The sequence below is a fragment of the Microcaecilia unicolor genome, chromosome 2 (genome assembly GCF_901765095.1).
Source record: "Microcaecilia unicolor chromosome 2, aMicUni1.1, whole genome shotgun sequence".
NCBI lineage: Eukaryota > Metazoa > Chordata > Amphibia > Gymnophiona > Siphonopidae > Microcaecilia > Microcaecilia unicolor.
In genome coordinates, this window is record NC_044032.1 from 513,707,871 (window position 1) to 513,722,766 (window position 14,896).

The 14,896-nt window shown below is 43.9% G+C and overlaps 1 protein-coding gene across 1 annotated transcript in view; it reads left to right on the plus strand.

Moving 5' to 3' along the window:
• Positions 1-14,896, plus strand: part of NCAPG (non-SMC condensin I complex subunit G) — a 260,290-nt gene that overhangs the window by 161,849 nt on the left and 83,545 nt on the right. The window contains 1 exon segment of the mRNA XM_030191225.1: positions 7,966-8,085. Within this exon segment, the coding sequence (XP_030047085.1) occupies positions 7,966-8,085 (120 nt within the window).

Sequence of the window (14,896 nt, forward strand, 5' to 3'; positions counted from 1 at the left end):
AGAGTATGAATGATGGTGAATGAATGGGGTTAAGGCATGTATTGTATTTAAAATATAGTATAATAAAATTGGATATTTGTTACTCTAGAGAGTGATTAATATAGCTAAATATATTGTGCCAAGAGAACATTCGGTACAGGTGGCTATTCCCTTTTGGTCTCTTGATGACTGTTAGTGGCCAATACAAGAAAATGACCACATTGCAAGAAGCTTGGAGTGCTTTGAAGGAAGGGTTTGGCCACACCACAAGCTGAGCAGGTGTGGAGGAGTTCGGCACAGCAGCTGGCTCAGTTTAAGTGGCAACAAACTGTCTGCAACAAACTCTCCTACATCCATGATCTCTTTATCTCTCATACCCTTCATCTGCTTGCCCTAACTGAAACCTGGATTTACCCTGAAGACTCTGCTTCAGTTGCAGCCCTATGTCATGGAGGTTATCTCTTCTCCCATACTTCTCGCTCAGTTGGCCGTGGAGGTGGTGTTGGACTACTACTCTCACCTTCCTGTAAACTTGAACCCATTCTTTCACCTCAATCTCACTGTTTTTCTTCCTTTGAAGTCCACTCGATGCGTCTATTCGCTCCTGTACCTCTCCGGGTAGCAGTCATTTATCGACCCCCTGCTAAATCTCCCTCTTCCTTTCTCACTGACTTTGATGCCTGGCTGTCCTCCTTTCTTGAACCTTCTCCTTCCCTCATTCTTGGGGATTTTAATTTTCATACTAATGACCCCTCTGACTCTTATGCTTATAAATTCCTTGCCTTAACTTCCTCCTTCAATCTTCAACTGTGCTTCACCGCCCCTACTCACCATAATGGCCACTGTCTTGATCTTGTACTCTTCTCCAACTGCTCACCCTCCGATTTCCTTGCCTCAGCTCTCCCCCTATCTGACCATCATCTTATAACTTTCACACTTCAGCACCCTCCTCCCCAGTCCCGTCCTATTCTAACCAGCACATTTAGGAATCTACAGGCTATTAACCCTTCTACCCTGTCCTCCAGTATCTCAGATCTATTCTCTACTGCTGTGTCAACCAAGTCTGTCAATGAGGCTGTCTCTTCAATAATACTATTCTGTCATCTGCTCTGGACACTCTCGCTCCTCCTGTGTCTCGTCCCGTTAAACGTACCAAACCCCAACCTTGGCTGACCCTACTATCCGCTACCTACGCTCTTGTGCCCGCTCTGCTGAACGCCTTTGGCTTAAATCTCGTTCCCTTGCTGACTTCATTCACTTCAAATTCTTGCTGACCTCCTTCCAATCTGCTCTCCAACTTGCCAACCAGGACTATTACATCCAATTGACTAACTCTATTGGTTCAAACCCTAGACATCTCTTTGCCATGCTAAACTCTCTCCTCAAAGTGCCTTCTCCTCCTACTCCCCCTTCACTTTCTCCCAGACTCTGGCTGATTACTTTCATGATTCATTAAATTTTAATTCACAACCAGCTCTCCTCCACCTCTTCTTCCCTTAGTCCACTCTCTCAACCCTCTTACTCTTGCCTCCTTTTCTTCCTTTTCTGAAATCACTGAAGAAGAAACTTTACTTCTTCTGTCATCCTCAAAACTAACCACCTGCTCCACTGACCCTATTCCCACTCATCTACTCAACACTATCTCTCCTGCTGTCACCCCTTTCATCTGTCATATCCTCAATCTGTCACTTTCCACTGCGACTGTCCCTGATGCCTTCAAACATGCCGTAGTCACCCCACTCCTCAAAAAACCTTCTCTGGATCCTACCTCTCCTTCCAACTATCACCCCATCTCCCTCCTCCCTTTCTTATCCAAGTTACTAGAGCGTGCTGTCCACTGTCGCTGCCTCGACTTTCTTTCTTCTCAACCTATTCTTGATCCACTCTAATCTGGCTTTTGTCCCCTTCATTCAACTGAAACAGCACTTGCTAAAGTCTCCAATGATCTATTCCTGACTAAATCCAATGGGCTCTATTCTATCCTCCTCCTTCTTGATCTTTCTGCTGCTTTAGATACTGTTGATCACAGCCTACTCCTTGACACGCTGTCCTCACTTGGATTTCAGAATTCTGCTCTCTCATGGTTTTCTTCTTTTCTCTCACAGCGTTCTTTTAGTGTATACTCTGGTGGATCCTCCTCTTCCTCTATCCCACTGTCAGTGGGTGTACCTCAAGGATCCGTCCTAGGACCTCTCCTTTTCTCCATCTATACTTCCTCCCTTGGTGCTCTGATCTCTTTCCACAGTTTTCAGTATCACCTTTACGCTGATGACTCCCAGATTTACCTCTCCGCACCAGAAATCTCGGCAGAAATCCAGTCCAAGGTATCTGCCTGCTTCTCTGACATTGCTACCTGGATGTCTCACTGCCACCTGAAGCTCAATATGTCCAAAAGTGAGCTCCTTATCTTCCCACCTAAACCAACCTCTCCCCTTCCCCCATTCTCTATTTCTGTCGACAACACGCTCATTCTTCCTGTCTCATCTGCTCGTAACCTTGGGGTCATCTTCGACTCCTCCCTCTCCTTCTCTGCACATATTCAACAGATTGCTAAAACCTGTCGTTTCTTCCTTTATAATATCGGCAAAATTCGCCCTTTCCTTTCTGAACACGCTATCAGAACCCTCATCCACACTCTCATCACCTCTCGCTTAGATTACTACAACTTGCTTCTCACAGGTCTTCCACTCAGCCACCTCTCTCCTCTTCAATCTGTTCAAAATTCTGCTGCACAACTAATATTTCGCCAAAGTCGTTATGCCCATATCAGCCCTCTCCTGAAGTCACTTCACTGGCTCCCTATCCGTTTCTGTATAAAATTCAAGCTCCTCTTATTGACTTATAAGTGCATTCACTCTGCAGCTCCTCACTTCCTCTCCACCCTCATCTCTCCCTACACTCCTTCCCAAGAACTCCGTTCACTAGGCAAATCTCTCCTAATTGCACCCTTCTCCTCCATCACTAACTCCAGACTCCGTTCCTTTTGTCTCGCCGCACCTTATGCCTGGAATGGGCTTCCTGAGCAGTTACGTCTAGCTCCATCCCTGGCCGCCTTCAAATCCCGGCTAAAGGCCTACCTGTTTGATGCTGCTTTTGACCCCTAATTTGTCACTTACTTGTAACCTTTATCTTGCCTTCCTCTCAATAGTCCCTTTCCCTATGTGTCCTTCTGTCTGTCCTACCCTTATCTTCAATAGTCCCTTTCCCTATGTGTCCTTTTGTCCTACCCTTATCCTTATTGGTCCTGTCTGTCTGTCCTGATTTAGATTGTAAGCTAATTTGAGCAGGGACTGTCTTTCTTCATGTTCAATTGTGAAGCGATGTGTACGACTGGTAGTGCTATAGAAATGATTTATAGTATTTTTTTTTATATATATAGTAAGTTGCGGATGTTGCAGCTCGTCAACACCATGTGACCCAGCAAAGTGATAACTGGACCCCAGAAGCAGAAGAGTGGTAGTTGAATGGAGTGGCCATGTATGGTGGTTGGATAAGACTACTGGTGATTGTGGGTCATGATATTGGTAGCTTATTGGGGGAGAGAGTTTTGAATGGTATCTGCTACTGTATGCAGAGGAAGGGCAGGCGGAGGAAGCAGATAAGGAGATGAAGAAGGCTGGTGGGTAATTTAATGGGATTAAAATGACATTGGTATGGGTGTATGTGCCCAATACAAAACAAGGGGATTTCTCAAAAGTGCTTTTAGGGAAAATAGTAAAGGTTAAGGAGAGAGAATCCTATTAGTTGGGGGTGATTTTAATATAGCAGTGGATCCTAATTGGGATACCACGGGGGGGGGGGGGGGGGGGGGGGCAGTGGCCAGAAGAGGGACTGGAGAAGCTAGAGTAGTTTTCTAGATACTTTGTCCTTGGTAGATATGTGGAGGGAGCAGCATATGCCAGATAGAAACTATGCCTGTTATTCAGCAATCTATAATTCATATTCCCATATTCATTATTTGTGGAGTGGGGGGGAGGGCACTAGGGTAGATACAATTTATATAGAGCCCATTTCCTAGTCAGACCATGCCCCAGTATGGTTGGATTTCCAAACTGACAATTTGGGAGGGAGCATGAAGTACTGGCACCTCAACGACAGTCTCCTTAAGTTCCCACAGATGGTGCATCAACTAGCAGGGGTGATAAGGGAGTACTTAGATAATAGAGTATAGATTTTCTTGGCTGAGACTATTTGGGAATATTTAAAAGTGGTCTTCAGAGGAGAACATATAGCTATAGTGGCGAAGTGGGAAGAGGAGAAAGGAGCAGGTGGAAAAGGAGAGGGTTTTTAAGGCTTACTCTTTGAATGTTAGAACAGTAGCACCAACAGGCGCCTTGAAATGTTGCCCTGCTTAACCAAATTTATCAGCTGAAAGCAACATTGGGAGAGTTGTGTGATAAGATTAAATTCCAGCTGGAGAAAGTAGGACAAAATTACTTTGAGGCGGGCAATAAAGCTAGCAGCTTATTGGCTCAGAGAATTAAAATTGAGGAAGCTAAGGGGAATATTTTATCCATAAAGGCATTTTTTAGGGAGTTCTAGGAAGACCTTTTTACACCTGAAGTTCAAGTAAAGGCGGTAGATGTTGAGGAATATCTGGGAAGGACCGCCTTACTGCAAGTGGATACCTTAGAAGTTGAAATGCTTGATGCGGACATTACAAGAGAGGAGGTGCTTGGAGCTATTTAAGGCCTTGAAAGCGGGAAAGTTGACTGGTTTGGATGGGTTCAATGGTCTTTTCTGTAATACTTTTAGGACCACTCTGTCCCCCCCCCCCTCCCTTTCTTAGTAGATTGTTTCATTCTGTGCAGGTGGAGTGCTTCCGTGTTATACGAGACTAGTGGGTATCAGTGTTGCCTAAGCCAGGCAAAGATCTTAGAGTGTGGAGGATATCGACTGATCTCCTTATTAGGGATTAATACTAAAATAATGACTTGGGTGTTGGCTCAGCATTTAGCATGAGTTAAGTCAAAGCTGATTCATCCAGACCAAGTAGAAGGGTAGATAAGTGGCAGATGGCATTTGAAGAGTGCTGAATATCTTCTGGATGGCACGTCGAAAACGGATACCTTAGGTGGCTGTGGCAGTCGACACAGACAAAGCATTCAGCACAGTAGATTGGGAGGTTATGCTGAATGTTCTGAGGGAGGTGGGAATAGGAGAACACTTTCAGTTGGATCCTTAATTTGTATACTCAGCTAATGGCTTGTTTAAAAGTTAATGGGAGTTAGTCCTTTTAGATGTGGCATGTCTTACGGCAGGAGTGTCCGCTGTCGTCATTGCTATTTGCCTTTGTAGTTGAGTCTCTAACTCAGAATCTCTGAGAAAATCAGGAAATAGAGGGGATCCATATAGGAGGGAGGTAGCATAAGGCGTCCCTCCTCGCAGATGAATTTATTGGTGATAACCTGAGGTACAGAACATGCATTGGCGGCTCTGCAACATTTAATGACAGAATATGGCAAATTTTCAGGCTTTAAAGTCAATCTAACTAAAATGGAAATCTTGAATGTGTCTGTACCTGCTGCACAGGCGCTCATCCTTAAAAAACAGTTCCCTTTCTGTTGGATTACCAAATCCATAAAATAATTGGGAGATTGGTCCAAATTATTTCAGTGGCATTATGAGCCCTTAGTATCCCAGGTCATATGGGATTTGGAGCGATGGAATAAATTGGTCTTATCATATGAACAGAAGAGTAGCCATATTGGGTCAGACCAATGGTTCATCTAGCCCAGTATCCTGTTTCCAACAGTGACCAAGCCAGGTCACAAGTACCTGGCAGAAACCCAAATCGTGGCAACATTCCATGCTACAAATCCCAGGGCAAGCAGTTGCTTCCCCATGTCTGTCTCAATAGCAGCCTATGGAAGGTTTCCTCCAGGAACTTGTCCAAACCTTTTTTTAAACCCAGATATGTGAACCACTGTTACCACATCTTCTGGCAAAGAGTTCCAGAGCTTAACTTTTCATTGAGTGAAAAATATTTCCTCCTATTTGTTTTAAAAGTACTTCCTTGAGTGTCCCCTAGTCTTTGTACTTTTGGAATGAGTAAAAAATTGATTTACTTCTACTCGTTCTACAGCACTCAGGATTTTGTACACTTCAATCATATTCTGCCTCAGCTGTCTCTTTTCTAAGCTGACCTCTTTAGCCTTTCCTCCCCTTTCATCCCCTTTTTATCATTTTGGTTGCTCTTCCTTGAAGACCATCATTCTCACCAGTTCCATGGGGAGGATGATGGTCCTTCCCAGATTTCTTTATTTTTTTTTTCAGGTTTTCCCTACTGAAGTACCTAAACTCATGCTTCAAAAATGGACGTAGGGAAATTTTCAACTTTATTTGGGGGAAATGGAAATTGAGGGTGGCCAAGGAGACCGCTTCAGCCTAAAAGAGAAGATAGTTTGGGAACTCCTAATTTAGAGAAGCATTATCGGTCAACGCAGGTAGGAGTGCTCATGGGACTGTCATGTACCGCTACCCAAGTAATGGTTTGTGGTTCAACAGAGGCAAGGGTGGATTTCGTGATAGTTACAACTTGAGGTACCTCTCACGGACACAAACTGGGGAGAGATTGCAAAAGAATAGCTAACCCTTTTCTAAAAACCACTATGGAGGTATGGTTATAGGTATGTTCTGCACTGCTCAAGAAAAACACGTGACTATACTTCGTCATTGGGGCATAAAGAACAATTTCAATCAGGGAGAGGGAGTGGACTTCATTTGTTTCGGGCAATTTATTGAAAATGGGCAGATCTCTCCTTCACTGAAGTGCAGAAAAAAGTGCTGAAGTGCAGCTGTTGGCTAGAGATTTTTCCCTACTTGAAGTATTTTATTCAATCCAAGAAATTTATAATGGAACAAAGAGTGTCTTTGAGCAATTAGTGTGAATGAGGGTTCAACAGGATTGCATACCTATATTATACTCTTTGCTCAATGATCTTGGGGACTGGAAACCAAATTATAGGAGGACTTGGGAGATGGGAATAAAATTACAGATGAGAATTGGGAAGAAATATCATTATGCACTCAACTTGTCATATGCACTTCAGATTACTGAAAGTGCTTGTACGCTGACATATGCCAAGCAAGCTTAACGTGATACTGGGGAAGGGAGATTGTTTATGTTGGCTTGGGTATGGGGAAAAGAGTTCCTTTGTGCATGTTTGATGGGGTTCCCTAAGATTCAAATGTTATGGAAAGATGTATTTGATTATGAGCAGTTACTGTTGGGGGACATCTGTACCTTTTATAGTTGAATATGCATTGTTACATAGGAAGCTAACTGGGCTAATGGGTGCTATGGACAAACTGATGCTTTTTAATCTTTGTGGCAGCTTGCTTACCCATTGCAGATAACTGGCAAAACCCTGATCCACCAACATTAGATGTTGTCAAAGGCAAATTGAATGTTATCTGCGACAGATATAGATTGACAGCAATGCAAAGCCATAAGATGAAACTATTTAGGGAAATGTGGGATCGCTTTCTCCAAGAGGGTCTATAGAGGAAGAGGGGAAGGGGAAAATGGAATGGGGGATGTTCTGTCACTTTATTGTTGATTTGTGCATTTAGTGCTATTCTTCCCCTTTGAATTTCTTTTATCATGATTGTTGTTGTGAATCTTGGAAGATTGTACTTAGTAGTAAACCTTTGAAAATGGAGAAGTGGTCTAGTGGTTATAGCACTGGTCTTGATATCCAGAGATGGTCGGTTCAAATTTCAGTGCTACTCCTTGTGATCTTGGGCAAGTCACCCTGCATTGCCTCAGGTACAGACTCAGATTATGAGCCCTCCAGGGACAGGGAAATACTACCTGAATATTACTCGCCTTGAGTTACTACTGAAAAGGTGTGAGCAAAATCCAAATAAATACATTAAAAAAAATAACTAGTTTGTTTACACTCAATGATTTTTTTTAAATTTAATGTTGTCCATAAGCTATGCTTTAATGTTGGGTTGTTTTTTTTTTTTTTTTCTTGTTAGATTCTTCCTGGTGTAACAAATGTTAATCCATCAGTCAGAAATATGGCTGTGTTGTGCCTTGGATGCTGTGCCCTACAGAATAAAGATTTTGCAAGGCAACATCTTGCTTTGCTGTTGCAGGTAAAACATGTGTCTATATCAGCACACTATCAATGGTAATGGTATCCTATTATGCATCTCTACATTGGTACTCTTAAATACTATCTAGTCAGCTTGCTGCTTGAAAATTCTGCTTCTCAGAACTGTTGTCTCAAACACTGTATTCCCTGATGCATAACACATTTTCACCAGTTTTGTCACTGCTGATAGTAAGGAATGACTGCTTTGTATTCCATTTCTTTGCTATTTTGCTTAATATATTCATTCACCATAATCAATACCTGAATACTATGTCTGTTTAGTAGAACAAAGGAGCCTGAAATATCAACAATATGATATTCTTTTTTTGTACCTCCAACTCCATTATATGTTGTTCATACCAAATCTTATTCTGGTATCTGACTGCTGAGTACTGTTACTGTTCAGCTCTGCTAGAAGGAAACGCTCATTAGTATCAGAAGAAAAGTTCTCCCATTGAAACCACATGCTTACCCTGGCAAAAGTGCATTACACACCTTGGACTGCAAGCAAGCCTTAGCCTTCTATCTTGAACAGACTAAAGCCCTTAGACAGTCCACCCAGCTTTTTGTTTCTTTGATTCAAACAGGATTGGGAAATGCACTTTATCCAATTGGCTAGCAGATTGCATCTATTTCATTTACACCCAGGCTGGTCTGACTCTGGAGGATCATGTCACGACTCGCAATGTCAGATCTATGGCTGTATCTGTAGCCCACCTGAGGTCAGTCTCTACTGAGGAGATTTTGCAAGGCTGCAATGTGGTCCTCAGTCCACTCATTCACATCTCACTACTGACTTGAGTAGAATACCTGACATGACAGCCGCTTTGGTCAGGCAGTACTGCAGAATCTATTTAGTGTTTAGCATTGAACTCCAATCTCCTAGGCCTGCTAATTCCTTTGTTACCCACGTTAGAGAACGTAGTTCTTACCTTGAATGGTGCTGAAAGAGGGCATTGTACACCATTGTGCCAGCTCTGACCTAATGCTCATCTTAGTACCAGGGGACTCTTTGCCAGTGGGGCACAACCTCTGATCTGCAGTTAACTGTGAGTAAACGTGCTTATTCAAATAAAGGACTTTTTCAAAGAGATTAGTCTTCAAGTGTGAACTGGTGTGCCAAAGTTATACAGCAGCAATAAGTCCTAGAGGCTGTTTGCAGGTCCCTGGAGCAGTTTTAGTGGGTGCAGAACATTTGTGGGTAGTGGGTTTTGGGGGGGGGGGGGGTTGGGGGGCTCAGCTCCCAAAGTAAGGGAGCTATGCATGTGGGAGCTTTTCTGAAGTCCACCACAGTGACCCCTAGGGAGCCCGGTTGGTGTCCTGGCATGTCAGGGGGGCCAGTGCACTAAAAATGCTGGCTCCTCCCACGGCCAAATGTCTTGAATTTGGCCGGGGTTTGAGATGGCCGACATAACTTTCCATTATCGCTAAAAAACGACGCCGGCCATCTCAAACCCCAGCCAAATCCAAGGCATTTGGCTGGCCAGAACCGTATTATCGAAACAAAAGATGGCCGGCCATCTTTTTCGAAAATATGGGTCTGGCCAGCTGTTTGCGGCGCTGCCGCCAAAATACATCGCCGGCCATGTATTTCACCGGTGCCGTTTGATTATTCCCCTCCACGTGAATAAATATAACTATTCCAAATGGAACCTGGACAACAACGATATGGATTTCAAAAATATATAAACACAAAAGACGTAAACAATGTAATATGTACCCAAAGCTGTTATATATGAACAAGGTATTCAATAATGTGTAGTAATATGCATATCTGAAGTATATATTTTTAAAAAAATATATCAAGAAATATGCATATTGAAAAATAATGAAAGTGAAATATTAAAAGTTAAAAAAATAATAAAATAGAAAACATAAAACAAAAAAAACTCAAAATGTTTTGAAAAAATGAAACGTATAAAGAAAACAACCCTATATTCATATTGATAGTGTACACATCAAGAATATATTATAAAAAAAGAACTAAAATCCGTATCTGTATTCAGACCATTTGGTGTAACTGTGCCAAGGGTGTATATTGTCCTCTGTTCTTCTCTCAACAATTTTACATCTATATTGCCTCCACGCCAAGACATTTGTATTTTTTTGAATACAAACAATCTAAGGTCTTCTATAGTGTGATTTCTTTCAATCCAATGTGGAACCAAGGGGGCGCTTTGTACATGTCTGGTTAGACAACTTCTATGTTCTATTATTCTTGTCTTTATTGCCCTTTTTGTTTTATCTACTGTATGTATAGTAGATTACAGGGACATATTATAACATAAATCACTCCCACTGTATTGCAGTCCGAAAAATGAGTATAATTCTTCTGGTTGTTCTGACAGTAAAATGATGTCATAGTCAGGGAATGTTTGCAAACGGAACATCTACCACAGGGAATGTGGCCTAAACCATCATTTCTTAGAATCATAGGATTCGGCAGGGTAGATGGTACCAAAACTTCTCTTAAGTTCCGATTAGGTGAATATGCTATCACTGGAACCACGTTTGTAAAACACTTTTCTGTTTCTAAAATATGCCAATGTCTTCTAATAATAATCTTATTGCTTCCTGAAAAATGTGAAAATTTTAATGTACAAACTAGATCAGGACTGTCTTTATCTACCTTTCCATTTAGAAGATCTTGTCTGTCTTTGTCAATAGCTCTCATTAGACTCTTATTTATGCATTTTTGAGGGTAACCTCTATTACTGAACCTGTTGACCATGCCCTTTGATTTGTCTTTAAAGTCATCAAAATCTGAACATAGTCTGCGTAGTCTAAGAAATTGTGAGTACGGTAAGTTTTCTTTAAGTGACCGGTTATGGAAGCTGGTAAAATGCAAATAATTGTTCTTGTCTGTTGGTTTTCTGTAGATAGTTGTTTTGAAGGAGTATGTGGTTTTCTTAATCAATATATCTAGAAATCTCACTGTGATGGTAATGTATTTGGAAGTGTAAATTTGGATCTCTAGTATTTAGCCAATCAAAAAAGGAAGACGAATCTTCTAAGTCTCCCTTCCATAAGATGAAAATGTCATCAATATAACATTTGTACATTTAAATCTCTTTCTCATAGGGATGTGCTTTCAAAATTTTCTTTCAAACTCTGCCACGTACAAATTAGCAATATCGGGGGCCATCGCTGACCCCATGGCTGTCCCTCTGATCTGTTGAAAAAATCTTCCTTCAAAACCAAAATAGTTCTTTGTCAATGCTATAGTGGCCAAGGTAATTATAAACTGATTTGGAATGCATTTATCATGGATTCTTTTTATAAGAGTATTCTCAATTACCAACAGGGCCTCTAACTGTGGTATGTTAGTATAGAGGGCCTCTATGTCCAAGGTAACCATGATCAATCTTTCCAGATCTCCATCATAATTCTCAAGTAAGGTAATCATGTGTGAAGAATCGCTCACGTATGATTTTATTTGTGGAACAAAGGGTCTTAAGAAGCGATCCACAAATTTGGAAAGCTGTTCTAATACAGAACCATTTGCTGATATAATCGGGCGGCCAGGTGGGTTATCTAGTCTTTTATGGATCTTGAGTAACATATAGATAGTAGGCACTTTGGGAAATTTAATTGTGAGAACATTTTTTTCTTTAATTGTTCTGTATCCTGCATCGTAAGCAAAGTTTACTAGTTCTAGTACTTCTTTCTGAAGTAATGGGGTAGGATCTTCTTCTAATTCGACATAGTACTGTCTGTCTAAAACTGCCATTCAACTTCTGATACATATGCATCTCTGTCCTGTATAACTATCGCTCCTCCCTTGTCAGCTGGGTTTAGAACGATTTCATGGTTGTGTGATAATGCAAATGATAATGAATGATATCCAGAGGACTTTTTTGGATCCACTGTTTGTTTGTGTTGGCTTTCGTTTCTCCTGTGGAGTGATCACCCTCTGGTGGTGTTGGCTTCGTTGATGAGCTTGGTAGTTAGAAATTCATAGTTGTGAGAATATTATGGCCTGCTTGTCCTCGGAGAAAGTGAAATTACTAACCTGTAGCAGATGTTCTCTGAGGTCAGCAGGCCAGTTATTCTCACAAACCCTTCTTCCTTCCCTTGGAGTTGTTTTTTTTTTTTTTTCCCCAGATATATTACTAGACCGCTGGTTCTGCGTTCACACGTTGGATGGGACAGCACCTGTTCATGCACAGTGGGATGCTGCCCAGAGCCTCTTAAAGAGGCAGTACTCTGGGCAGCATCCGTATCAGGCTCCATTGGGTGATGTCACCCAGTCGTTGAAATTATTGGCTTGCTCTCCTCAAAGAAAACATGTTACAGGTAAGTAAATTTATTTTTCTGTACTGTGCCCAAACCTAAAGCCTGATTGACGAGGGTGAAATATGGAAGAGGATTCTACATACTGGACTAACTGTTAAGAAACAACTTTCTTGGTTAGTTTAGATATGAAACTAAGGTTAGAGAGAGGATGGTAGTTTGCTGCTATTGATGGGTCCGAAGGGGAACCCTTTTAGCACAGGGTGAATCGCTACACATTTCCAAATGTCAGAAGCAAAGCCAAGGTGGCGGCTGCTATTAATGACTGAAATCAAGAGGGGTAAGAGGCCGTGGGATGTAATTCTCAGCCACGTTGAGGGAATTGCATTGAGAGAGCAGGTGGTCTGCTTACATGATGACAAAATATTTGAGAGGGTAGTTAAATAGATGTGATTACATTTTCCCCAAGTACTTGGAACAATAGAGGGAGAAAAAGACACTGTAGAAGTGAGGGCTGTTCCTGGTGGCTTTGTGAAGGGTTCAAAGGAATAGTAGGTGCCTGATACAAATAGGATGGTAAGAGGGGGGGAAATGGGTGTAGAAGAGGGGGCAGAGGTTGGTAACAGTGAGAAGATAGACTGCAGGGTAGATATTTTGGAAGAGAAGGTACACAATCTTACCAAACGACAGGAAACTGTAGTAACCTGTCGATTTAAGTGAGGTTAGTGCAACAAAAGTGGAAAAAAAAAGCTTTTGGGCGATTACCAGAACTGTTGAGCTGTGTGTAATGAGTACAACATGCATACTTTAATTGTAATAAGTGTGGTTTATTTATTTGTGACATTTATATCCTACATTATTAGTCTGAGTTTTCCCGGGATTTATACCAGATCTCAACATGCCTGATGTGATGCTTGAGTAAAAGAAAATCACCTCAATACCATGAGTGCCTTAATCTAGAGGGCTGTTTTGGTTGTCCAGCGTTTTGGTTTTGTGTAAGTGAGTTAATAGCTGAATATCCTATATTATAATTCTCACCTCCAACGTTCTAATGTGCTTGGTACCGTGGCTCCCTCGGAGGTGGTCTGCTAGGCAGTTTAGAATGCACTGACGTCAGTGATGTCACTGACAGCTGATTCCAAGGCAAGGGGAGGAGTAGGGAAACACGCGGAAAACAGCTGTCAGTGCCCTCCCCCCGGCGCAACACCCAAGCCCCTGCCTTGCAAAACAGCGAACCAGGCAGGGGCTTGTTCCCTACTCCTCCCCCTGCCTACCAATCAGCTCTCAGTGCCCCCCCCCCTCGGCGCAACACCCAAGCCCCTCCGCCCCTGCGCACGCATTTTTTTATTTGTACCCCGCACTTTTTCCCACTCATGGCAGGCTCAATGCGGCAGGCAAAGGAGGGTTAAGTGACTTGCCCAAAGTCACAAGGAGCTGCCTGGGCCGGGAATCGAACTCAGTTCCCCAGGACCAAAGTCCACCACCCTAACCACTAGGCCACTCCTCCACTCACCGAAGACCCTCCCCCCGGCACATCACCAAAGCCCCTACCCCCCCCCCCCCCCCCCCTCTGGGGCACATCAACTCCCTCGCCACCCGCAGCCGCCAATACTAATGCTGTCCGGCCGCTGCTGCTTCTCCTGTGGAGCAGCAGCGGCCGGTACAAAAAGAAAAAAGCCAAAAAAAGATTTTTAACCTGAAACGCGGCTCCGTAGACAGCCACCTGGCACTGGCTGTCGTCACTGCAGCCGCTCCTCCTCTCCCCTCCACGTCACTGCCCCTGCAGGAAGACTTCGGAGGAGCGCAGCGACGTCAGAGGGGAGAGGAGGAGCGGCTGCAGAGATGACAGCCAATGCCATCTTCTACGGAGCCGTGTTTCAGGTTTAAAATCTATTTTTGGCTTGTTTCTTTTTGTTCCGGCCACTGCTGCTCAACAGGAGTCGCAGCAGCAGCCGGACAGAGTTAGTATTGGCGGCTGCGGGTTGTGAGGGGGTGGTTGTGCCCGAGGGGGGGTAGGGGCTTGGGTGATGCACTGGGGGGGGGGGGGGAGGGGTTTGGGGGATGCGCCGAGGGGGGAGGGGGGGGGCGCTGGACATGGGTGGCTGCAGGGGGAGAGGGGGGTCGCTGGACATGGATGGCTGCAGGGGGGGGGCATGGAAGAGGGAGGTGAGGAGGGGGTCCTGAGACCAGATGGGTGGCTGCAGGGGGGGCAGGGGGAGAGGAGGGTCACTGGACATGGGTGGCTGCAGGGGGGGCAGGGGAGAGAGGTGGGTCGCTGGACATGGGTGGCTAGGGGGGGAGGGGAAAGGAGAGGAGGGTCGTTGGACATGGGTGGCTGCAGGGGGAGAGGAGGGTTGCTGGACATGGATGGCTGCAGGGGGAGAGGAGAGTTGCTGGACATGGGTGGCTGCAGGGGAGAGAGGAGGGATGCTGCACATGCGTGGCTGCAGAGGCAGAGGAGGGTTGGTGGGGAGGGGTCCCGAGACCAGATGGGTGGCTGCAGGGGGGCAGGGGAGACAGGAAGGATGCTGCGGGGGGGGGGGGGCGATTACCTTGCTAGCGCCCGTTTCATTGCCTAC